General features: G+C 40.9%; 1 protein-coding gene across 5 annotated transcripts in view; it reads right to left on the bottom strand.

Moving 5' to 3' along the window:
• Positions 1-353: 353 nt before the first annotated feature.
• The window catches only part of TMEM182 (transmembrane protein 182), a 71,134-nt gene continuing 46,359 nt past the window's right edge, over positions 354-25,128 (bottom strand). For all 5 annotated transcript variants that reach the window (XM_059721016.1, XM_059721014.1, XM_059721017.1 and 2 more), the window contains 2 exons: positions 21,364-21,501; positions 354-1,837 (listed from right to left, as the gene is read on the bottom strand). In XM_059721016.1, the coding sequence (XP_059576999.1) occupies positions 1,614-1,837; positions 21,364-21,501 (362 nt within the window). In that variant the 3' untranslated portion in view covers positions 354-1,613. The remainder of the gene's footprint in view (positions 1,838-21,363; positions 21,502-25,128) is intronic.

The following is a 25,128-nucleotide window of genomic DNA, read 5'->3' as shown; positions in this document are numbered from 1 at the left end:
ATATGGAATTCATATATTTGTTTATGATTTTTCTGTTAAATATTCACCCATCATACTCTGTGGCACAATAATTAAAAACATCATGTTAGCTGCCAATAAAAATATTTTTGTGATTTGGTAATTATTTCCAATGCTTGTGCTCCCCCCAGTTGCCTTCCTGTTTTATAATGTATAAAGTTAATCTTGATGATGGAAAAATAAATAAGTAGCAGGGAAGACTGGAAATCTTCCAATCACAAGAGCTGCTGGATTGGAAGCAACAGCCAATCTATCCCACCACATCTTCTAGGTGGTCACTCTTTGCTCCATCTTAGAGATGTTTTTAATATTCATAACAGCTGTGGAATGAAGCATTGTGCATGAAAAGAAACCAACATAAAGTCTTTATGTTTCTCCATCAAACCAAAACTACTTTGCATTCAGTTACAAAGTGCAAACTCTAACCAATTTCCCAGATGGATTTAATTTCAACCTGACCTACTGCCAAGTGAAATAAATTTCCCCACTATTAGAAATCCACCCCATTCTTTCCATGCCATGAGCACAAGGACCTGCACACAAGCAGCTCGCCTCAGTTGCATAATATAGGCATAAATCTACTACCCCTACTCACTTGAATAGTTTCTTTGGGACGACCTGTAGGCAAGCCAGATTTGGTCTACAATACAGATTTTAATATTTAGGAAATTGAGGGCTTCAGAATACATAAATGTTCATGTGCTATACATGATAATCGTTATAAACATTTTTAATAAAAAAAGTCAATATACAACAATTTTTCTCTATTTAAGTTTAGTTCTAGATAACAGTGTGGGTACTAGAGGAGCCAATTATTAAACACATCTAAAATGTCTAGGTAAATACTTGATTAAAAATATGCACCATATATTTTATGCTATAATTTGGGCATACTTTAAGTAAGTTGTTCGAGGGCATTGATTTGGCTTAGAGAATCATGCACCAAAATACAGAAGAATAGAAGAGCACACTTTCAAACATTTACAGAAGTAAAACAGATAATGTTAGCAGTTAAGCCACTGCCTGTACATACTAGCACCAAGTCATTATTCGCTGGGGTCATCTGTACTACCCATATCAGAGAAACACTGCAAGAACAACTGCACTCTATTTTTAAGTGCAAAAATGTTTGTTCATATTAAAGCTTAGGAGAGTAGTGGAGAAAGGGACAGGCAGTGGATTAAATTACTCGGCTGAGCATTTGTTTTCCTCTCTGTCTTTTACTGTTCTCCACAAGGACTTTTTTGACAGCCGCACAAAATAATTGCCAAAAGGCAAATGTATAAAATCTTGACTTGACCCATTTTATGTTGCTTTTTTGCCCTCCCATGTTTGCAGGCAGATCTAATATTGCAAATAATGTTATGTAGAAAAACATGTCATGTAATTCCTGAAGAATCAAAGAAACTGTATTTTTTCTTTTAGTGAGTTTTGTGTCCTTTATCATAGGAACATATCAATTAAACAAGTAACTGAAGCAATTCTACCAGTACACCTACAACTCTAGATTATGGTAGCAGGAATAACGTATAAAAATTGTGATCCAGTTAAAAAGTTTCACTCAGCTTCCAGCATGCCCATTAGCAGATGGCTGATTAGTCAGAGTGCAAATAAATAGTACGACCTACTAATAAGAAGAGCATTCCTGCAAACAAAGCAAAAAATATTCCTATAGGAGCCAGTATGAAAGACCAGCCATAGCGCACATGAACAGTAAAATCTGGACAATCCTTTTTCTTCATGTTCTCGTAGTTTTCCAGATCAGCCATTGCCTGGACCCAGATGACATACATCACGACCACCAATGAAAATATGATGCCTGAAAAAGAAACATCAACAGTGTAATGATAAGAAGTATGGAATAAATAATCGGTGTGTTTACTGAATATGCTAGCATCCCATCAAAGATCAAGGCCCTCTTGGTTAGGCACTGTCAGCTGTCCTCAGACATTTGTTTCCTAAAGTTGTGCTGAACCATATTAACTTCTCTCTTTCCTGAATTGCACAGAAGCATGCACCAGCCTACCAGCTAAAGGGAAAAGATGCTGTCAATTCTATTGGACCATTTAAAGTGACCAAAAAGAAAAGATGCATGTTTAAGGCCTGGGTTCAGCAGGTCAGCTACTATTTTGTACTTGCTCCCCTGAGGACAGTAAGAAGGAGAAATCTTTCTATCTCATAAGTTGTGGAATTGCTTCCCTGCATAGTTCCTCTGCAAGATATGAATAGTGTGAGCAAGGAGAGATCCTTGCGTCCTCCTGTCCATTTGTAAATCCAAGTTAAGGCATATTGCAACACTGCTTACGGTAAAATACATAGTTTTAGGGTGACTCTATTTCCTCTTTTCACTGGGACAGTCCTGGTCTAAACACCCATCTCTTTTGTTCAAACACTTCTGTACCATTTTCAGAGGGATGTCACAGACAGGTGTTTAATGAGGGACTGCCCCAACAAAAGTGGCACTGTTTCACATATACAGACAAGGTTCTTTGGGTAGATGCAATATCTTTTATTAGACCAACTAAATAGTTGGAAAAAAGTGTTCTTTGCAAGCTTTCGGGCACAAATGCCCTTCTTCAGACATATGGAAAGTCTGTTGGTCTTTGTGTGCTTTCACATATACACATACACATGCACACACAGACACAATCCTCTGTCCAGTACTCTGCATTCCCCCAAATACATACTCTAGAGCACACTCAGCTGAGACCACAGCTTGGAGACAACTGAGTATGCCAGAGAGCTGATGAAGCAGAATGTCTCATTTTGAGACTCGGGAAATATGGTCACCCTACATATTTTAGAATGTACTCCATTCTACTGGAGTCTACTTGATCATTTTATGATGCATCACACCCAAATGTTCCTTAACTACCCAAAACAATGGGACAGCTATATGAAAAAAAAATAATCAATACGTCAATATTTTCATCAGATTGGGCATAAAAGTTTCCTGAAAGTAACTACCATAAGGCACAGGACTGGAAGGGACCTTCTGGGTCATTTAGTCCTCTGTGGTTGCAAGCAACCATATGATAAACATTTTTTCAAAGAGACCACAACATCCATCCAGCCCCTTCTTTGCACCACAGGCACAAAGTACCCCTTCCCCCACCAACAACGTTAGGATCTTTAGTGCCAAAAAATGGGCTAAACAGTGGACTAAAGGAAGACAGGAAAGACAAATGGTGGTTTTCCAGCCACCGTTTTGGAAAGCCATTGGAATGTTAACACACATATGTACTTGCAGCACGCCTCTCCAACAATGTTATTAATCCCATAGCCACTACGTTAATATTCCAGAACGAGTGTTGCTTGATATACCAGCTGCCTTCCCTAGTAGTCCATGTTATTTCAGTGGAATGCTGATATGTCAAATGTTCAGCCTTGCAACACAGATGCTAGAGCAGAGCAGTAGGATCAGCTGTGAAACTAGGGGCCAGATTCTGAATTTTTGGCTAACCAAAATTCCCATTTAAGACAACGAGAGTGTTGGGTGCAGTCAAACGCTCACAGCCACAGAGGTGATCCTATGACAGCTGCCAAGAAATAATCTTTACCCACTCACCCCCACTCCTCATATGCCACATACTGAAAAAAAAATGCATGTGGTTGCTGTTAGAGCAGTCCTGGAAGCACACCCCAGGCAGAGAATCTGAGAGCCACCCTGGGCAAGTTCCAAAAATGCAACCAGACTGTATTTTATGCAAGCAGCATGTGCAGAACAGGAGATTGGGTTGGGCTGGTTTCTCAGAGGTGGTCTCAGGATTGCTACAGAAGAGGTGTAGGCATACCTTATATACCAAAATTAGGGCTAGCTATTCAGATATTCAAATATAATGAGGATAACTGACATCAAATATCAATTCCAAGATGGGTATGTATCTCTGTAACACAAAAAAAAACAGTTTTAGAGGCACTTCTTAATAAAACTGGGTCCACAGATTGTAGAAGAAAAAGCAGAGAGTGGGAGCCACAGGCTTCTGAGTTCTAACAGCAATTCTGCCAGTTCTTTCTGGTGATATTGGGCAGTTATGGCATCTATGCCAGAATGTATTCAAATTTTGAGTACGATAATTGAGTTATTTTGGTACAAGATGTCAAGGGGTGGAGTATTCACAACTTTCTTTGACTTCAGCTGGAGTGGGTGATGCCCAATACAGCTGAAAACCATGCCAACAATCTTTGGAGAGTTTAATCAGAATAGAATCATAGAAAATGAGGGTTGGAAGGGACCTCAGGAAGTAATCTAGTCCAAGCCCCTGCTCAAAGCAGGACCAGCCACAACTAGATCATCCTAGCCAAAGCTTTGTCTAACCCTGTCTTGAAAACCACCAAGGATGGAGCTTCCACCACCTCTCTGGGTAACCTGTTCCAGTGTTTTATTACACTCCTAGTGAGAAAATTCTTCCCAATATCTAACCTAAACTTCCCCTGTTGCAACTTAAGACCATTGCTCCTTGTTCTGTCATCTGCCACCACTGAGAACAGCCTAGCTCCATCCATCCTCTTTCGAACCCTCGTTCAGGTAGTTGAAGGCTGCAATTAAATCCCCATTCAGTCTTCTCATCTTTAGATTAAATAAACACAGTTCCCTCAGCCTCTCCTCATAAGTCATGTCCCCCAGACCCACCATTTTTGTTGCACTCCACTGGACTCTCTCCACTTTGTCTACATCCTTTCTGTAGTGGGGGCCCAAAACTGAACACAGTACTCCAGATGTAGCCTCACCAGTGCTGAATAGAGGGGAATAATCATTTCCCTGGACCTACTGGCAACACACTGTCAATGCCCTGTCTGTCCAGGGGCTATTTACCTACCTCATGGGTTTTCTGAGATTCATAAATGTTTGCGGACCTTGTAAATAGCAGGATGTTCTTAAACATTTAAAAGGTTTTCCAAGGTAGAATTACATTGCCAGAATGAAGTAACATACTTGTGAAAACTGAAGGCCAATGATTTTGGACTGATAACTTGATTTGCCAGGCCTCCAGCAATGAAGTTAACTGTTTGAAAGACCTTAAATATAAAAAGCCTAAAATAAACCAAACCACATTTTTTGACTCATTAGTTGACCCAAATTCAAAGACTTAAGATATAATGCACTGACATTTTTATGGCAATTTATTTTGCAAATTTACTGTCTTTACACTTTGACCATCATGATGATCTGTAATGAAGTCATTCTCAATCATTTTCAGTTTATGAATACTAGATTTTGAAGCCTGCCAAAAAAGAGCTAGTGTGGTTACCATGAAGCATAATTAAAATAAGACTTAAAATCCCAAAGTATCTGCAATTTTAAGGAGGCAGAAGAGCTACATTATAAGTGAGGCAGACACATTGCCTGACTGTGAAATACATGTTCAAGAGTATATATACATTTTAAGTGCTTGAGTTCATAACAAAGTCAACCCTCTCCCCCCTATCCCAACTCTAAATGGCATAAATTCAATTCTGAAAATGTTTTACCCAAGTAAAATGTTGCACACACCCAATTTTGATGGAATTTAGTACTCAAGTTATACTAAATATCAGTATTAATGAAATATTCACCCAGAAAATTCACCCAGAGGATGGAAACAGGGTGGCAATCATAGAGGACATTTTCTGCTACTCTGGCTTCTATTGATACAAAACCCAATGCCTTTATGTCCTCCATTTTTCTCTTCAAGAGAAAAATTTTTCTTCAAGAGAAAAATAGAGGATATAAAGGTGCTGGGTTTCGTATCAATAGAGGATAGCCTCTATGATGGCTACCCTAGATGGAAGCCACTCCCCTATGGATAGGCAACACAGTGTCTAGGCACCATTAAAGCTCTTTAAAAGAAGGTTTAAGAGGGACTTAAAAGGCACAAGGGCTTTAGGATGGTTCTTTGCAGAAGGGCAGATTTCACTCAAAACAAAATATCAGACTGGTGACATACGCGCTTTCATCATAAAAACAAATAAAAGTTATCCATCTTCATGTATCTGTACTTATTTCAGTCTCTAATGCATTCTGCAGACATAAGCTAGATAACATTATTAGTTACAATTTCTGCCATAAAACCCGCTAATTCCTGGAATGTTCCATGTCATGCAGTTGGCCCTCTTGACACTACTAATCACGTGGGAGATTCCATTGCAGAAGTTAGCAAAAACTAACATGGGGAGCAAAGAGGCAGGACCTCTATTGCTGCCCATTCAATCTGATGTTGTGAGATGTTCAAGGATTCCTGCACTGAAGTGAAAAAACATGAACAATAAATGTGTCAAGAGCAGAGAAGGACATGCTTAATTCTCTGACAAGTTCAAAAAACTTCATTACCAAGAATCCTGATTTTCTCTGATAAAATAAAAAAAATCTTAATTTTTGGGTTAAAAAAAGTAACCCAGAATCCACATTTTTCCATGAGTAAAATGAAATGCCACTAACACACACACCCACACACCCACAGAGTGGTGTTTCATTTTGATCACGGAAAAATGTGGATTTTGGGTTACTTTTTTTAACCCAAAAATTAAGATTTTTTTTATTTTATCAGAGAAAATAAAAATTTTTATCAGAGAAAACCAGGATACCTGTTCATTACCCACACCAAACACATGGTGATACGGACTCAAAGAGAAATACTGAATGGGCAATTGACTCTTAACTATTTATTTAAAGGAAGACAGACTCAAAAACAATTAATTACCTTACATACAACATAAAAATATTTTTTTAACACACAATATAAACAAGAATATGAATAAAAATAACGTCACATATGTCACAACCCAGTGATTTGGGTGCCTCAGCATGACGGAATTTTCTTGTCACATGAGAGCCTCTTGCACAGCGAGGGTTTTTGCTGCATAAAAAACCCGCGTGCAGGAGAGAGTTCCCGCCAAATTGCAGCTGTCTTTGCAGGGTGCATTTTCCCTTTGCAGCACAGAAGTGCACCGTGCAAAGAGTTCCCGCTATTCGAATGCAAATTTGTATCCCGGTATTGGCTAGTGCTAAATTATTCACACGTGGCGGCTGGTAATTGGCTTGCTGGCCGTTTAAAAATTTGCGCGACTTCCGCCCAAGTTGAAGAGCTTTGAGCACGCTGCAGAGTGCCTCTAAAGAGATCTGACTTGCGGCTAGCTGGCCGATAGACTGATCACCTATCGATCCTTCTTCCCGTTGCCGAGCGCAATCCCAGACGTAACCTTTTCACGCCGGCTTAAGTTACGGACGGATTTGCTGGCTTTGGCCTCGCCAGCTGGAACAACTTACATTGTTGTTCAGACGACCAGACCGTTTCCGTCGCAACCACCCGCGATGTAAGTAAAGTTTTTACAACCATTAAACCTCGTCTGCCTCTCCATTCACCAGCCCGCCCTGATGAACGAGCAATTTCTAAATCACCTCGAGTCGGCTCCGGCCAGCCGAGACAACATACAATAATAATATCTCAGGATTTATATAGCAAAGTGCTTAATCTCTAGATAAAAGGCACCATCTAAGTGTGAGTGTACCTGATTATCTCCATTTTATAGAAGACAAAATGATTTATAGAATGATCAGAGTTAGATTTCCAAAGGCTCTCAGCACCCTCCTATTGCTGCTGACAGTGAGCCTTTTAGGGGCATTCTGACAACCACACCAAAGTGATTTGTTCGAAGTCACAGAGCAAATCAACAGCAAGAAGTAAAACAAAAAGTCTTCTGATTTTCAGTTCTACAGCTTCGTGAGCAAAACCACACAATCTTCTGCCATATTCAAGGGACCACCTCAGCCAGTTGATGAAGCATGTATACATGAGCACGTATAAATGCAACAGGCAGGGTTTCTCACCAGATAGGACTATCATTTAACTTAAAGGTCCCTGGTGCATATCTCTGAGAGAAGCAAAATGCAGGCAAGTGCTTCAAGGGCTTAAGGGGTCTGATGCTGGGTGGGAATTCCCAAGGTATGCAGGGCCCCTCAACCCCCTGGAGTACCTGCCTGGGGCAGTGACAGCTGCGAGCTGCCAAGGCTCTCCCACCACAAAGCAAAGAGACATCCACCACTAAACAGCAGCACAAATTAATGCCACGTTTGTCATGGCCACAAATTTTGGGCATTTGTGGTACAACAAAAGGCATGGACATATCTTTTTGTTTGGCCTTTGTGCCACCAAAAAAAGTTGTATGGTGGCACAGGGCAACAAAAGGAGATGTCTGTCTCCACCCTTAGTGCATCAGATACAGGGAATATGATCATTTTTTAAGGCAGTTCCTCTACAACAGGGGTGGCCAACCTGCAGCTCTGGAGCCACATGCGGCTCTTCAGAAGTTAACATGTGTCTCCTTGAATCTTTGCACAAGCACATGGTGGCCAGCTTCTACTTGGACCAATATTTCCATTTGGAAGCTGGTCACTGTGTGTTTGTGCAAAGATTCAAGAAGTTGCATATTAACTTCTGAAGAGCCGTATGTGGCTTTGGAGCTGCAGGTTGGCCACCCCTGCTCTACAAAATAATAAGAAAAAACAAACTGTGATGGGTATTTGAAATTTCTAAAAGGCAAAGTAATCACAATTGCTCAAAACATGCATTTGGAGTCTGATTTTGAATTTAATTCACTGATGTAAATCTAAGTCATGTAAAACTTGTATATGGGAGAGCAGAACTAGGCCTTTTTTTCTTAAGAATATTTGTTTAGATAAAGAGTATTATACTTGCAGGGGACTGTTAAGTAATTTGCTCCTCCATATTTCTATACTCACACATTTTCATCATTAGCTTGTCTGTCTCCTTCAAAATATTAGTCATGCCTATAAAAGTCAACAAAACATCCATTTTGAGTATAAGTGAAATGTCAGCTCATTATGAAGGAAAATATACTAAGATGAATATATTTGTTTTGGGAAATCTGGTCCTGTCCCCCATATGCTGACTTGCTATTGAAAATGTCGTGAACCTTCAATTTTCCAAACTTTCAATTTATAATGTCCAATGTGAAAAAGAAATCACACAATTTCATCAAATACTTTTAGAAACATTTAGTGCTGTGCTATATTTCTACATTTTAAGATTTTAGACCTCTTGTGAAGGGCACGGGTGTCTACTTGCCCTTGCCTTTAAGTAAGCATGGAATAAAACAGCAATTGCATGCATCAGGAATGATGGGAAAAATTATTTCCAGAACATAAAATATGTCTGAGAGAGATTAGGATAAATAAATACTTTCCCCCCCTTTTCCTTTCCATTCTGCATTTTTTTTAAGAACCCACATGTTTGATACACAGCACTGTGCAGCGTGATAAGACACGTACTCCTCTGAGGTCACTCTTTTCTGTCACAAGCATTTATTCTTTTGAATTTCTTTCAAACAAATACTTTTGCATATTACAGGGGAAAAAAAGAATACAGACCCTTTAGAAATGTCTATGCATTCAAGAGGCAGTTTGTTGGCCTTTAGCACTTATTCTTACCATGCAGAAATGCCTTTCACTTGTCAATGGTGGATGTCTGTTTATAGCATGAATCTTTCACTATATAGACACAAAGACAACAGGTGCTAAGATAAATGATGAGACTCCTTTGGTTGTGCTTAAAAGTTCTGAAGTTCTTCTCCAATTTGTAGAGAACTTTTTTATAAACCAGTTTTTGTTTTCTCGCTTAGCTCACAGTTTGACCTCTGTCCTTCTGGCTCTTAGGACTTTAGCATCAGATAGTAAGGGTCATATTCAGCTCTTGAATATGCACATGGGATTCTTTGTAGTGTAACGGGAGCCTGCATGTACATCTGAGAGCAAAATGTGCTGTAAGTCAGTACCTAAAATATAGACATCATTCCCTTCACTCTATCAGCAAAAAAGGGGGCTGGGGGGAATCCTGAATACCTTCTTAATCTTAGGCTCCCACAGGAGGCCCGATCGTGCAATTTACTATGAACCTCTTGGGGGCTTGTGAGTCTCATCAATTCTCACTTAAGTCCACGGGAGCTGACAGCTCTAAGGAGTTCCCAGGAGGTACGCAGCACCTTGTAGTATTAGGCCTATGGTAATTATGGGTTTTACTAAGACTGCTCTCATAATTAAATTATTATAGAATCACAGAGAAGTTGGGCTGGAAGGCACCTATGGAGGACATCTAGTCCAACCCCTTGTTGCAGGCAGGACCGTCCTTATCCAAACCATCCCAAGCAAATCCTTGTCTAACCTATTACTAAAACTACACAGTCAACCCTGTCACACAAACTTGAAGTATATCACCCTAGCCTCACCAAGGTAAAACAGTAGAACAAGGGTGGCCATTGTCCTGCTTCTGTAAGGGTAGTTAAAATACACTTGAGGGGTCCAAGGAAGAAGGCCATGTCCCCTGATACAAAGGAAGGGAAAAACTCCCACAGTCCATACTGACCTGACTATGAGGTAAAATTCCTTCCTGATCAATAACGTAACAACTGGTCTGCCCCTGAGTGAAAGGACAAGATCCTTTATCCAGGGATATCCAAGTTTTAGTCCCAGCAGGAGCACTAGCAGACTCCAGTCAAAATCCTCAGTTTTGGCTGCAGCCAATACCTGAAGTCTCTGAAGAAAGCAAAAAAAAAAAAAAGACAAATCCCCTGACCAGAGGCTTAATAAGCAGGATTTGCACCATGGGAGAATCCTGTGGGAGCGCAGGAGGGTGCACCCAAGTTACTGCTACAAAAGCAATGCCGTGGAGCTGCTTCTGCTACTGGGGCACAGAGTCTTTGGGGATGGAGGGCAGTTCTGATACATCTAAGCTGGTGCCTGCTTTTCCACCCCAGTTATGTTACTGACCCTCACATGTGTAGCAACAGGAGGGGGTGGGAAATTACTTACTTCCTGGTCCCATGTGACAACTAACAAAGCCAAAAGCTTGGAAACTACCCATAGTATAGCTTAGGCATGCCTACTCCTAGATCATCACTCACAAATATTTATGCAACTTCTTCTTGAACACCTTGAGTGATAAAGATTTCACAACTTCCCTTGGCATCTTATTCCACTGCTTCACTGATTAAAGAAGTTTTTTCCTGCTATGCAATCTAAACCTGCTTTGCTGCAACTTCACCATATCCTGCCTTCTGCAGCAAGCGAAAAAAGGTGTTTTTCCTCTTCTTTATGGCAGCCTTCCAGATATTTAAAGATTGCTGTCATGTCCTCTTTAAGCACCTTCTCTGCAAGCTGAACATGCCAATTTCCTTCAGCCTTTCCTCATGTAGCTTGCCTTACAAGTCCTTTATCACTTTTGTCTCCCACCTCTGGACTCTAACTTCTCCATATCCTTTTAAAACTGTAAGCCCAAAACTGCATACGGTACTCTAGATGAGACCTAATCAGTGCTGAGTGAAGAGGCACTATAACTTCCTGTGTCTTGCACCTAATAATCCAATTCACAAAACCACATTCCTCTTTTGTGCCATCCCACTGCAGACTTATATTGCATCTGTGATCCTACATGACTATTAGTTCCTTCTCCATATTACTGCCATCTCCATATTACTGCCAGTTGTCTCCTATTATTGGGTATATCCACTCACAGAAAAAGTACCATAATGCTATTTACCACCTGTGTAATTGAAGCCTTTGGTGCTGTATCCATTACAATGCTGTAGGAGCTGAGTTAGCACACTCAGCATACTTTCTCATCCGATAGTCATCAAACCTCCCCCATAGAAGATGTACAGAAGATGGTATATACAAGCAAACACTTGCACTTCGGGTAGAAACCTGTTTTGCTTTACATGCTTAAATGGCAGTTATGCAGCTAGGTAACTGCCATATGTGGCATGTATGCAGAGTTTGCAATCTGATTCCACATGCAGCATGGACACAGTTCCCTAGACTTTAAAACAGGAATATTAATAGTTAAGATACTAACCTATATGCAAGTCCTTATGCACAGTGTGTTCATGTAATGGAGCAAACATCTGCATACACTAGTCCCTTATACATTAAATGTTAAAGGAACTTAAACTTTCTTTATCAAAGATCTGTACCACTTTACTAGCTGCTTCTGCTATATCTTTCATTGTTCCCACATCATCCATCTAGCCAATTACCACTCTCTCACTTTTGGAGATCTGTGGGATGGTATATTGTGTGGTTAGGTGTTTTAGGGGCAACAGGACAGAAGGCATGAAGTAGCATCATTTCGTTGGTATAACCATACAATAATGTACACATGGCATGGGCAAACAATGGGTTTGGAACATAAGCCCAAGTACCAAGTTAAAGGGGATGCTGGTAAGTCATCAGGGAGGCACTTGGGGAAGGGGAGGGGACTGAAGCATCACTCAGGGAGAGAGTCAGGGATCAGGGGCTCAGTGTGTAGCAAACGCTGCCTTAAAAGGTTTGTCTTTGCAAGAATTGCAAGGGCAGATGCCGTAGAGTTCAGTGTGATTATGCCCCAGTGGTGATAGGATTCAGCAGCACTGGGGAACACAGTGACAGATTATTTGAGCGGCATTATCTCATACTTTGGACATACCTTGTGGCACAGTTGCCAAAAAGGATGGCCACCACTGCAAGAGTGTCTACATGTGGCAAGACATGACTACTGTACAGACTGAAGAAAGACCACAGGTTTGAGACCAGTTATCAATGTCCCTACTCATTTTGAAATTCATGAAATTACTCAAGGAATAAGGTACTACACATTATGGGCAAGGGCTGCAAAATCTGGCCCTTGAGCATCAGGAGCCTGAGAAGTATGAGCGGTGACATGGTGCACACATTCTCCTTCCTGATCTGAGCCCTGCAATAGGGGGAACAGAGATGGCATCTCATGATGGATACCTTTGGGCCTGAGTGTTCCCTGCTATCCACTTGGATTCTGCTGTATCCTGAAATGTTATACCACTGAAAACTGGGCTACCGCATGCTCAAAACACTGTTACAAAAAGGCAGCACACGTAGACACGGTTCTATGAAAAATTACAATGAAACCGTAGAGACATTGAGGCAGGGAAGAGAATGAATGCCTTACCCATCAAGGGCTTTGGATACAAACTGTGTATTAAATATACAAACTGGGTATTCAAATTAAACTTCCCTGCAGCACCCTATAAATGATTATGAGGCTTATTCAGTTAAATATAATTATATACTCTGAGCGCTTTGGAAGAAAGTTGCTAGATAAGTACTAAGTACAGTTGTAATAATTCTATCTTTGTAATATGTACTGTAATATTTATCCATTATTTTCCTTTCTGGAGGCCTTCATGACCAAATATAATACAGTAGACATTAACCTCAAAGTATGTTGTGCTGGATTTAGGGACTGCTCAGTAAAATTATTTTGAATTGGAGAATATAAAAGTATAAACATTTAATATCTGGACATTTTGTGATCTAAAAACTGAAACTAAGCCAGTTATTAATTAAATAGGTCATTCTTAAACAGATGATATCATAGACCTAAACAAATCAATGGGATTTTTGACACTGACTTCAACAAGCCCAGGCTTTAAATATTTTTCCTTTTTACTTGTGAGGTTTTATAATCAAATTTCTTATAGCACCTTTTTAATACCATTTTAAATGGTGCCTATCCAGATTAATTTACCAACTGTCAATGCCAATATTATCACTGTTTACTTCCCACTTAAGTTTAAGTATATGCTTGACTTGCGAAAAATGGGTAAATCAGGAATTACAGTTTTCAGAATTGGTAGTTTAAAAAAAAAAGCAAACTTAAAACAAGGGGAAAAAATTGAAATAAATCCTTGTCCTGAAGGTTACTTTAGCAAAATCATAGTCTAATTTGTTACAGAAAAGGCATTTCCAAGCTTTTCTTATGTTGATAAGAACCCTCCCTCCAGTAAACAGTAGGTTACATATGATATACAACTACACTAGAATCCAGTATTATAGTAAATCTTACCCTTGATGATAGCCCCAAATAAATAAGATACAGGTAATACCCTTTCAAATTTTCTTGTCATATTCTGACTATGTGATGACCTTGAGTTCTATATATTATATTTATAAGGTTACAAGCTTTTGTGTCTTTCTACATACTGTATTTTCTATCACTGAACAGCTATAGAAACTAATTAGAACAACCAGTCCATTTAAAAATATTTATACTGAAAGATTTTCAATGTTGTTACACATCAGAATTTTTAACATTAAGTAACTTCCTCAACTCTCAGTAGATGATGGAATTAGGTGGAGATGACGGGAGGGATATATTAGGAGTGGTGAGAAACACTGAAATAAAAGGTGTTTCCTGTCCTCTACAGGTCATCCTGAATGCTGTCAGGAACCTGTCCTCTACTGCTATCACTTTCTCCTGGTAAACAGACCTGGATTTTGTCATATATTATGGCTTTTGTCATCACCAGTCATTGTATATGATTACTATTAATCATCCACATTGCAGAATCTCAGGGGCAACACAATCATTAATGCAAACATAACTTAAACCAAGACATCAATTTACTTGAGGATGTTATCACCTTTCTCAGTACATATTTTAGAGGTGCCAAGCGGTGATGTTTCCCAAAGGATCCACGTTCTTATAATTCAGCTTATGCCCAATTTATGCAGTGTGGTTGTGATATGACCATTGTGAGATCCAAACATACCATATGTGACAACACTAATGGTATTAACAACAAAAATAATATCGGTGCTTAGTGGACACGATGGACATTGTGTTAGGCCCTATACAAATGCACAGTGAGAACAATTCCTTTGTGAAGAGCATACATTCTAGAGGAATAAAAAGTGAGAAAGGTGAATATCAAAGAGCAGGACAATTACAAAGTCTGGAATACAACCCAGGTCTCCTGACTTCCATTTCAGTGCCCTAACCCTTAGTCACATTGCCTTCCTATCACCTCCTATCCTATCCTAAGAAATCCAAACAAATGCCTTCTGAAACCTGAACATTATAAAACATTATTAAAAAATCAGTGAACAGAACAGCCAAGGATTTTTTTCATCTGTAAAAGAAAAAATGCTTTACAAAGCATTGAACAGTTTATAATTTCCTATAAACTCTTTACCCTTCTTGTGGCTGAGTAAGGTTTATGGAAATAAATGCAGGAGTTTGGAGGAAAGTTTGATGATGATAATATAAAATACTTAGCTTATATGGAGGAAATTTTCCACACAGTTTTCAAAGTCTTTTAGGAGTGAAGGTAGGGCTCATTACCACCATTTTACAAAGGGCATGTATATAAGGAGCATGGAGATACAAGGAGGTAGAGCAGCTTGCCCACAGTCAGGATACAAGTCAGGGCAGAACCAGGAACAGAAGTCAGACCTCATGGTTCCTGGTCAAGTTTTCTACACCTGAGACCACACTACCTCCCCAACAGATTTTACTCAATTCTAGCTTCACAAAAAACAAAACTTGAAACTGATTGAAGGAGAAGACTCCCAGAAGTATATATTTGAACCAAACATATAGGTTAATTCAGTGAAACTCTACACTGGTATAATTCAGAATTTCTTCCAGAACCTTCCCATCTGTATTTTATACTATCAAGGACTCCCTCATCCACATCCGCTTTGAATTTGGCCCATGTTTGTCTATTCTCTTTATACTATATCACTTTGCTGGGAACCACGGCTGTAAAACATTCTTTCTGTATTCGTGGGCAAGACCAGTAGAAACACTTAAAAAGGATGATGAAGGTCGTTAACTATGAAAACTCATTCCTCTCTGAACCTGTTAATCTCTAAGGTGCCACCCTGCCCTGTCATCTGCCTGACTTCAGACTAACACAGTGAACCACCTCTCAAGGTTGGAAGGATCGAGACCACCGCCATCAAGGAGAAGCAGCAGCTGGTGGTGTTTGGAGATTCCCTTCTTTGGGGAACAGAGGCATCCATCTGCCAGCCTGACCTGTTGTCTTGGAAGGTCTGCTGCTTGTCCAGAGCCCAGATCCAAGATGTCACAGAGGAATTCCTGGGACTCATCTGGCCCTCTGACTACCCCATGATGCTCATTCATGTGGGCCAATGATACTGCCAGGGGAGACTCAGAGCAGATCAAAAGTGACTACAGGACTCTGGGTGCAAGGGTGAAGGGAACAGGGGCTCAGGTGGTATTCTCCTCAATCCTTCTGGTCAATGGAAAGGGCCTGGATAGAAGCGGGCATATCCTGCAGATAAATGCATAGCTGTGCAGGCAGTGTCGCCAGCAGGGCTTTGGCTTCTTTGACTGTGGGATGATGTTCTAAGAAGGATTTCTAGGAAGAGATGGGATCCACCTGACGAAGAGAGGGAAAAGCATCTTCACAGACGGGCTCACTAACCTAGTTAAATTAGATTAGCCAGGGGATAGAGACCAAAGCTCTAAGATAAGTGGGTGACCTGCAAGAAGCACAAGAAGGAGTGGGCAACAGGGGAGGTGTTCTCATTCTTCCTGAGAAATCAAGGCCATTGGTTAGTTACCTTAGATACCTCTACATGAATGCACAGAGCCTGGGAAAGAAGCAGGAAGAATTGGAAGTCCTCGCACAGCCAAGGAACTATGACGTGATGGAATAACAGGGACTTGGTGGGATAGCTCATATGACTGGAGCACCGTCATGGGTGGGTATAAATTGTTCAGGAAAGACAGGCAGGGGAGAGGAGGAGGAGGAGTTCCACTTCATGTAAAAAAAGCCATATGATTGCTTAGAGCTCCAGTATGAAACTGGAGATAGGTCTGTTGAAAGTGTCTGGGTCAGGGTCAGAAGAGAGAGCAACAAGGTGATGTCATGGTGGGGGTTTGCTATTAGGCCTGTGCGAGTAGGCAGCTATTTGATCCAGCTGCTTCGGATGCCAGCAACCCGATCCAGAGCTCTGGACTGGGTTCCCGCTTCGATCTGGCTGAAGCGGCTCCGAAGCTTCGGAGCCGCCTTGGAGATCCAACCATAGGTATAATGGGGAATCAATGAAATATTTATAACTTTGTTGTTTTTTGTATTATTTTGATGAAACTTGCAGAGTTGGTAGCCTCTGCCGAGAGCATACAGCCTGCCAAGTTTCAAGATGACCGGTGCAGGGGTTCAGGGGAAACCGCACCCCAAATTCTTGAAAACAAAATTCAAGTCACGTGTATGTGTTACACCACAGGGGGGTGAAATCTGCAGGGATGGTGGCCCCTGCTGAGGCCATGAAGCCTGCCAAGTTTCAAGGAGATTGGTGCAGGGGTTTGGGGGGAACTGCGCCTCAAGCTGCTGACAGGCAAAACTCGTGACATAGATGACCCTGAGTGTATTAAGGCACAGTGGGCTGAAAACTGCAGGGGTGGTGGCCCGTGCTGAGGCCACAAAGCCTGCCAAGTTTCAAGGAGATTGGTGCAGGGGTTTGGGGGGAACTGCGCCTCAAGCTGCTGACAGGCAGAACTCATGACATGGGTGACACTGTGTGTGTTAAGGCGCAGCAGGGTGAAAGCTGCAGGCGTGCTAGCCTCTGCTGAGGCCATGAATCCTGCCAGCTGTCAAGGAGATAGGTGCAGGGGTTTGGGGTTCTGGGGCTCCCCAACCATGGAAACATGATGGGCCTGTGGTAGCCTGGGCACCCCCATCTATGGGAATGTGATAGGGCCGTGGGGCCCTGCACCACTAGCTGCTGACAGGCAAAACTCATGACATGGGTGCTTGTGCAACTGACTGTTTCTGTCTTGGGGCAGTTGATTGTCTGTATTGATTATTTCCTCTCCTTCGTTTGTGGTTTTATAGATGTTAATCCTTGCTAATTAACTTGTTAACACCTAATTAACACCTTTAAAACTACAGAAGAGGAGGATCAGGGAAAGTGTGGGTCCCTTACTGAATGGGGGAGGCAATCTTGTGACAGAGGATGAAGAAAAAGGAAGTGCTCAATGCCTTTTTCACCTCAGTCTTCACAGGCAAGATTAGCTCCCAGACTACTGCACCTGGCAGCACAGTTTGGGGAGGAGGTGAGCAGTCAGCTGCGGCAAAAGAACAGGTTAGGAACTATTTAGAAAAGGTTGGCATATACAAGTCTATAAGGCTGGACAGGATGCACCTGAGGGTGGTGAGGGAGTTAGCTAATGTGATTGCAGAGCCAGTGGCCATTATCTTTGAAAACTTATAGTGACTAGGGGAGGTCTGAGACAACTGGAAAAGGGCAAATATAGTGCCCATATTTAAGAAAGAAAAGAAGGAGAATCCTGGAAACTACAGACCAGTCAGCATCACCTCAGTCCCTGGAAAAATCACGGAGTAGGTCCTCGAAGAATCCATTTCTATGCACTTGGAGAAAAAGGTGATTAAGAACAGTCCGCATGGATTCATCAAGGGCAGCTCATGCCTGACCAACCTGATAGCCTTCTATGATAAGACGACTGGCTCTGGGGATTCAGGGTGACCAGTGGATGTGGTATACCTTGACTTTAGCAAGGCTTTTGATATGGTCTCCCACAACATTCTTGCAGGCAAACTATGGAAGCACAGGTTGGATGAATGGATTGTAAGGTGGATAGAAAACTGGTTGGATCATTGGATTCAGAGGGTAGTAGTAAACGGCTAGATGTCTAGTTAGCAGCCGGTATTAGGTGGAGTGCCCCAGGTGTCAGCCCTGGGGCTGGTTTTGTTCAATATCTTCATCAATGAAGGAAGATGCCTGGAAGTGCACCCTTAGCAAGTTTGCAGATGACACCGAGCTATGGGGAGTGGTAAATACATTGTCGGGTAGGGTTAGGATTCAGAGAGATGTATACAAATTGGAGGATTGGACCAAAAAGAAGCTCATGAGTTTCAGTAAGGACAAGTGCAAAGTCTAGCATTTAGCACAGAACAATCTCATGCACCAGTACAGGCTGGGGGCTGACTGGCTGGGCAGCAGCTCTGCAGAAAAGGACCTGGGACTTAGAGTTAACTAAAAGCTGACTATGAGCCAACAGTGCGCTCTTGTTGCAAAGAAGGCTAACAGCATACTGGGCTACATTGGTAAGAGTGTTGCCAGCAGATTAAGGGAAGTGATTATTGCCCTCTATTCAGAACTGGTAAGGCCACATCTGGAGTATTGTGTCCAGTTTTGGGGCCCCCACTACAGAAAGGATGTAGACAAATTGGAGAGAGTCCAGTGGAGGGCAACAAAATGGAGAAAGGGCTGGGGAACATGACTTGGGAGGAGAGGTTGAGAGACCTTGGTTTATTTAGAGAACAGAAGACTGAGAGGGGATTTAATAGCAGTCTTCAACTACCTGAAGTGAGGGTTCCAAAAAGGATGGAGCTAGACCGTTCTCAGCAGTGGCAGATGACAAAACAAGGAGCAATGGTTTCAAGTTGCAGCAAGGGAAGTTTAGGTTAGATATTAGGAAACACTCTCTCACTAGGATGGTAGTAAATCATCGGAACAGGTTCCCCAAACAGGTTGTAGAATCTCTATCCTTGAAAGTTTTTAAGACAAAGCATTGGCTGGGATGATCTAGTTGAGAGTGGTCCTGCTTTGAGCAGGGGGTTTAAGTAGATGACTTTCTGAGGTCCCTTCCAACCCTAATTTTCTATGATTCTATGAATCTATGCCCCAGTTGTGTACTGTTCAACTCAATGTAACTAAATTTTAATTGTTCACCTACAAGGTCACATATTTACTCCTCATTATATTTCATTTCAAGAAACTGACATGTTTCTTAAATAAAGGGATAATATGCCTATGTGTTATACATGAAATGTGTTAACAGTCATTAATTTTAACAATGAGTGTATTTACGGACACTAAAGAAACAGTAAAAAAAATGAAGATTCATTAAGGTCTTGTTTTTACAAGGGGCTAAGAGCTCAGTTATTAGCCACCCTTCCTCTATAGAATTTTAAAGTTACCTTTATTCTGTTTCCATTTTAGGAATCATAGTAAAAATCCCATGCAGTCCCTTCTTGTTCAAAATATTCCTGTTGTAAAAACGCTTATATGAATGTACTGTGGTTTCCAACTTCATTAAAGTCCATTATCATCATATGCATTGCAAAAATATCACTTTACAGAAAGCACTCAGAAGTCATATTACTATAAAGCAGCAAGCAGCAATTACTAAGCATTTATATATTTTTGCTTATAAAAAAATTTAACTATATTTGCAATTTAATTGTATGGTTTAATTTTAATCCTAGGTTCTTTATTTTAATGCAAATGTAACTGTTATAACAGTTTCATACCTACAATATCTTGGAAATAAACCTCTGCCAATCTGGCCCTCCATACACCCAGAGTGATGAAGTTTATGCTTCTTAATTGTGATGGGTGCAATTCTCAGCTAATGAGGTAAGCTGATATAAGGGATAGAAATACTCATTCTGTTTCCAGCTAGAATTGACTATAAATATACATACATATATCTACATATCTATATATAGATATATATATCTATATATATATATATAGATATATATAGATATATATATCTATATATATCTATACACACACACGCACACATTAGGGCTGTGTGAAATTTCACCGGATTTTTTTTTACACTGTTTCTCAACTTGTTTTGAGCTTGCAGCTAAAGAGAAACTAAGGAGGGGGAGGGAGAAGATGGGGGAAGAACTGCTCTGATATTGACTGTGTAGCTGGCCAGTGACTGTGATCCTTCCCTGAGGTCCCTTCCAATCCCAGTGCTCTGGGGGAGGGATGGAAAATCAGCATAAAAAGCAGCATTGTTTGAACTGAGCTTTCTCTGTGCCTCAACACACGCATGTGACATGAGTTTTGCTTGTCAGCAGCTTGAGGTGCAGTTTCCCAGAAATCCCTGCACTTATCTCCTTGAAAGTTGGCAGGCTTCAAGGCCTCAGCAGGGGCTACCAATCCTGCAGTTTTCACCCCACTGCACCTTAATACACACACACAGTAACACGTCACAAGTTTTGTTTGTCAACAGCCTGAGGTGAAATTTCCCAGAAACCCCTGCACCTATCTCCTTGAAAGTTGGCAGGCTTCATGGCCTCAGCAGGGGCTAGCATGTCTGCAGTTTTCACCCTGGTGTGCCTCAACACACACATGTGACATGAGTTTTGCTTGTCAGCAGCTTGAGGTGCAGTTTCCCAGAAATCCCTGCATTTATCTCCTTGAAACTTGGCAGGCCTCATGGCCTCAGAAGGGGCTACCATCCCTGCAATCAGGCATGAAATGACAAAGTTATAGGCAGTTTTGTGCTTCCCCATTATAGCCTATGGGCAAAACATTGAAACAGAGAAAGTTTTGACTAAACGAAACAGAACGGTGGTTCAAAACTAAATGAAACTTGAAACGAAACACTGTCCCGGTGAAACAGAAATCAAAATGAAATGGTGCTGCTTCGCACAGCCCTACACACACACACACACACACACACACACACATATATATATATATATATATATACACACACACACACATACACATATACACGTACATTATATATACAGGATACCTACCAGCACTGATGAAAAAGCCTCCTCCTGTCTTGTACAGAATGTGGCTGGCATAAGGGGCTGCACAGATGATGAAGAAACCAGCCATCAGAGCAGTGACCACTCCCAAGAGCATGAGAACAGTCCAGAAACCACGATAAACTGGAGGCCCCAAAAGAGAAAGAAAGGAGAAAAGAGCACAAACATTCTTAGAACTCAAACAGAACACAGCTTTGTCTACTAAAGATTTTTTTTTCTCTTCTCACTTTTCTTATTAATGAACCCAAAGTCATTCCAGGTCTGTTTCCACTGTGCACATATTTTATATACCATATGGAGAGAATTAGATTTGAACCCCAGATCTTATCTGGTGATTGTGGAATATATGATGTGAGTTACAGAGGAATGAAAACCTGCTGTTCAGTGTTTATACAGTGTATGTATGCTTAATAAATTCATTTACTTGACCAAATTTTAAATTATTTAGAAAATGGCACACCAATGCTGTAGCCAGGATGCTTTTGGATCACTGCTCAGACTGATTGGATACAACTGTATCAAGGAGGTAGTAACACATTGAAATTCTTAATGCTGGCATAATATCACCACCAACAATCTGTATGATCCTCTCTCTCTGACAAAGCGAACACTTAGAAATTGATAATTCTCCATATATAATTACATCTTTATAAGAGATGTATTAAGAAAAGATAAAGCTACAAAAGATAGAAATAAAAATGTGAACCATATTTCTGAAGAATTAAGTGCTTTAAATAAAACCAATTCTGTCAGTAAAGTTTCAGAAGCCCCCTTTAGTCAAAGACAAGCAATGCTGAATTATTAGATGCAGCTGGTGATAAATGGGATGAGTGTTTTGTGATAGATTCTGGCCAAAAGAGTGCTTCTTACAATATTTTTATAGCTGATTAATGACACATCTATTAAAGTCATCAAGTTACAAAAGCTACAAATGTGAAATGAATTCCTCTAGCAACTCACAAAAGGAATGCATCAATATAGTCCATTAGCCAAACTGTGAGTAGTTAAGATTTTTGACCCTGGATCTGAAAACCAAAGAGAGTACTGACAATTCAGTCAGTAAAAATATTTCCACATGCCTAAGGAAAAGCACGCAAAACAAGTGGTACCTAAGAAAAAGTGATTTGCAGAAGAACCTGCCATTTCCCAGCTGACAGCGCCTACTTACTTTTATTGACACTATGCAACTAAGAAGCTTTAACATTTAGATTTGTAAGCTGAAAGTTTCAAACACTTATAGCTCTTCAGCAGCAGCCGCTCTGGAGTCACTCAGGCTTTCTCTAGACTAGGATTTAAAGGTGTGCTGTTAGGAGGTATCAGCTAATGCACATGATCTAATGTATTCAAAAAGTCTACAGGTTTTAACTTGACCAGTTTACTCATATTAAAGTATCCTATGGCCTTGTCTATGTGTTGGATATGTCTGCACAACTTCCCTGGCCCTGCTGGCAACTCTCCAATCCTGCCCTCCCACCATCCCACCCCATGCATGGCAAACCCAGAAATGAGCCCTTTACCCCATGCTCGCTGTCCAGGGCTCTGTCTCTGGTTTGCTCAAGAGTGACGGCATACAACACCTTCAGCATTGCTCCATTGCCTCATTTCTAGATTTAGCCCATGCAGAGCAGGAGTGGGTGCGGTGTTCTTGAGAATAAAACTCCTTAAGAATAACAGGTTACAAACATTCTTTATAATGCATTGGAACATGTTATCTAACATCTAATTAACACAGTTTTAAAGCTGCCTCTAGACAAAGTTTCAGACAGAGGTATCCATCTGTCCCTGGCATTCAGGGAAAGAAATGAACTTTCCAGCATCTGTTCTAATGTAGCTATCAAACTTGTAGTTAGGTTCAAACAGAGTGAAGGGTTCTTCCTTCACGCGCAAATGTTGATAGAAATATCACCTGACATTATGGCCACAGCATTTAAACAGATGTTTAAATACTTTAACTCCTATGGGATATAAGCACAAGCATAGAGTTAAACACATAATTAAATGAATTACTGAGAGGATAGACAGTAAATTGAGACCTAGAAGATTAAATTTTTCTCATTCTTCAGTCTTGAACCTTTGAGGAAGTGTCATACAGTATGGTGATATTCCTGGGGGTGGTTTGGTAAGGCTCATCCCCAAGTTCATGGAATACAACTTCCTCATTTAAAAGCTAACGCTGCTAAACCAGTCTATGGCCACCCAACTATTGTGAATGGGTACCCCCAAATACTTGAAAGTTAAGTTAGTATATCTTGCCAAAACAGACCTACGAAAAGCTTTAACAAATATTATGGTTAGTCAGGTTAGGTCATATCATGGGCGACTGGTGCCACCTTAGTCAGGTGGGGCACATGACCCCCCTGCAACCAGTCCTGCCAACTGGGGGGGGGGGTTCCCCCTGCGGCTGATCCTGTGGACCGGGGGAGGATCCCCCCCCAGGGCAATGCCATGATGGCTGATCACTACAATGGCTGCAGCTGCTTCTGGGAATGGCTGTGGCCACTTCTGGGAGCAAGTGCCAGCTAATCGCTGGCAGCCACTCCCAGAAGCAGCCGCAGCCACTCCCAGAAGCAGCTGCAGCTATTGGCCAGCACTTACAGGTTGGGCACCAGTACTCCCGCCTTCCCCTCCTGCCCATTGCCTAAGTGGCAAGCGCAGCAGGTCAGGGGTGCACCGGTGCTCTCAGGGGGAGCATGTGCACCCCCAGGCACCCCCTACATGTCACCACCTGATCATATAGTATTGTTTTTCCTTGCTAAATGCAAAGGAACAAAAGTATACCCTGAATTAACACATTTGTAGGCAATTTTAATGTTTCCTTTCTAGTAAACAGGCACCTTTGAAATTTGCTTTCTGTGAACAATTTATCAGCAACCCAAAAGTAGTACAAATGTAACCAATGCAAATTTATGTAAACCTTCTCATAACTATGAATGAGAAGAAATTTTCCCACCTTTAGTAACAAAACTACTTTATTCATTTTGAAATAAATCTCAATTTGACAGAGCTAACATCCACAATGTAGGCGGTGGTTTATGTCTATATACATCTGTATGCAAGGGTCCAGATTTTGTTTGAAATACTTACCTAGAAAATAATGGAGAAGTTCTAATATGTTCCTGATATCTATACTTATATAGCCAATAGCATTGTTAACTGTCAATTTTGAATGCTAGAAAATGAAGCAAAAAAATCAACAAGCAAGAAGAGTGCAACTTCAAAAAATTGTGTTTTTTAACTAAGATATTTATTTGCCAGTGATTTATCCTAACCACTGTCAGTCAAAGGCAAAAAGCAGAAGTCCTGGTAACACTAAACTGTCATGGTAATGAAATTTCAGTTTAAAAAATGACATTTATCTAATTAGGGAAGCACAAAATGGTTTGACAACTCCTTTAAGGTCTGTACTTCTGTTTTGGAAGAAGAGCTCTCAACTGTGGATTACTGTAATATTAAAGCCACCCTTTTAGCTATCAGTCTTTACAAATGGCCAAATGAAGGGAGAAGTAGTTAGTCTCCATGGATCCAAAAGCTGCTAGTATTTAGGGAGTGCTTACCTCTATTTTTCACAAGATAAGCCAGCTGTTCAGCTGGAAACAGCACATGGCTTCAAAGAGTTGAAGTTAAACTCATAAGAATGAATATCTGCTTGTGGCCAAAACGAAAGATCATATAGAACTTAATGTTAGACAGTATCTCTACCAGTTGAAAACATTTTCCCCCAAAACATTAAGGGGTACCAGAAATCTAAGG

The sequence above is a fragment of the Alligator mississippiensis genome, chromosome 1, assembly GCF_030867095.1.
Source record: "Alligator mississippiensis isolate rAllMis1 chromosome 1, rAllMis1, whole genome shotgun sequence".
NCBI lineage: Eukaryota > Metazoa > Chordata > Crocodylia > Alligatoridae > Alligator > Alligator mississippiensis.
The sequence above is the reverse complement of the archived record's forward strand: the minus strand, read 5'-3'. Positions and strand labels throughout refer to the sequence as shown.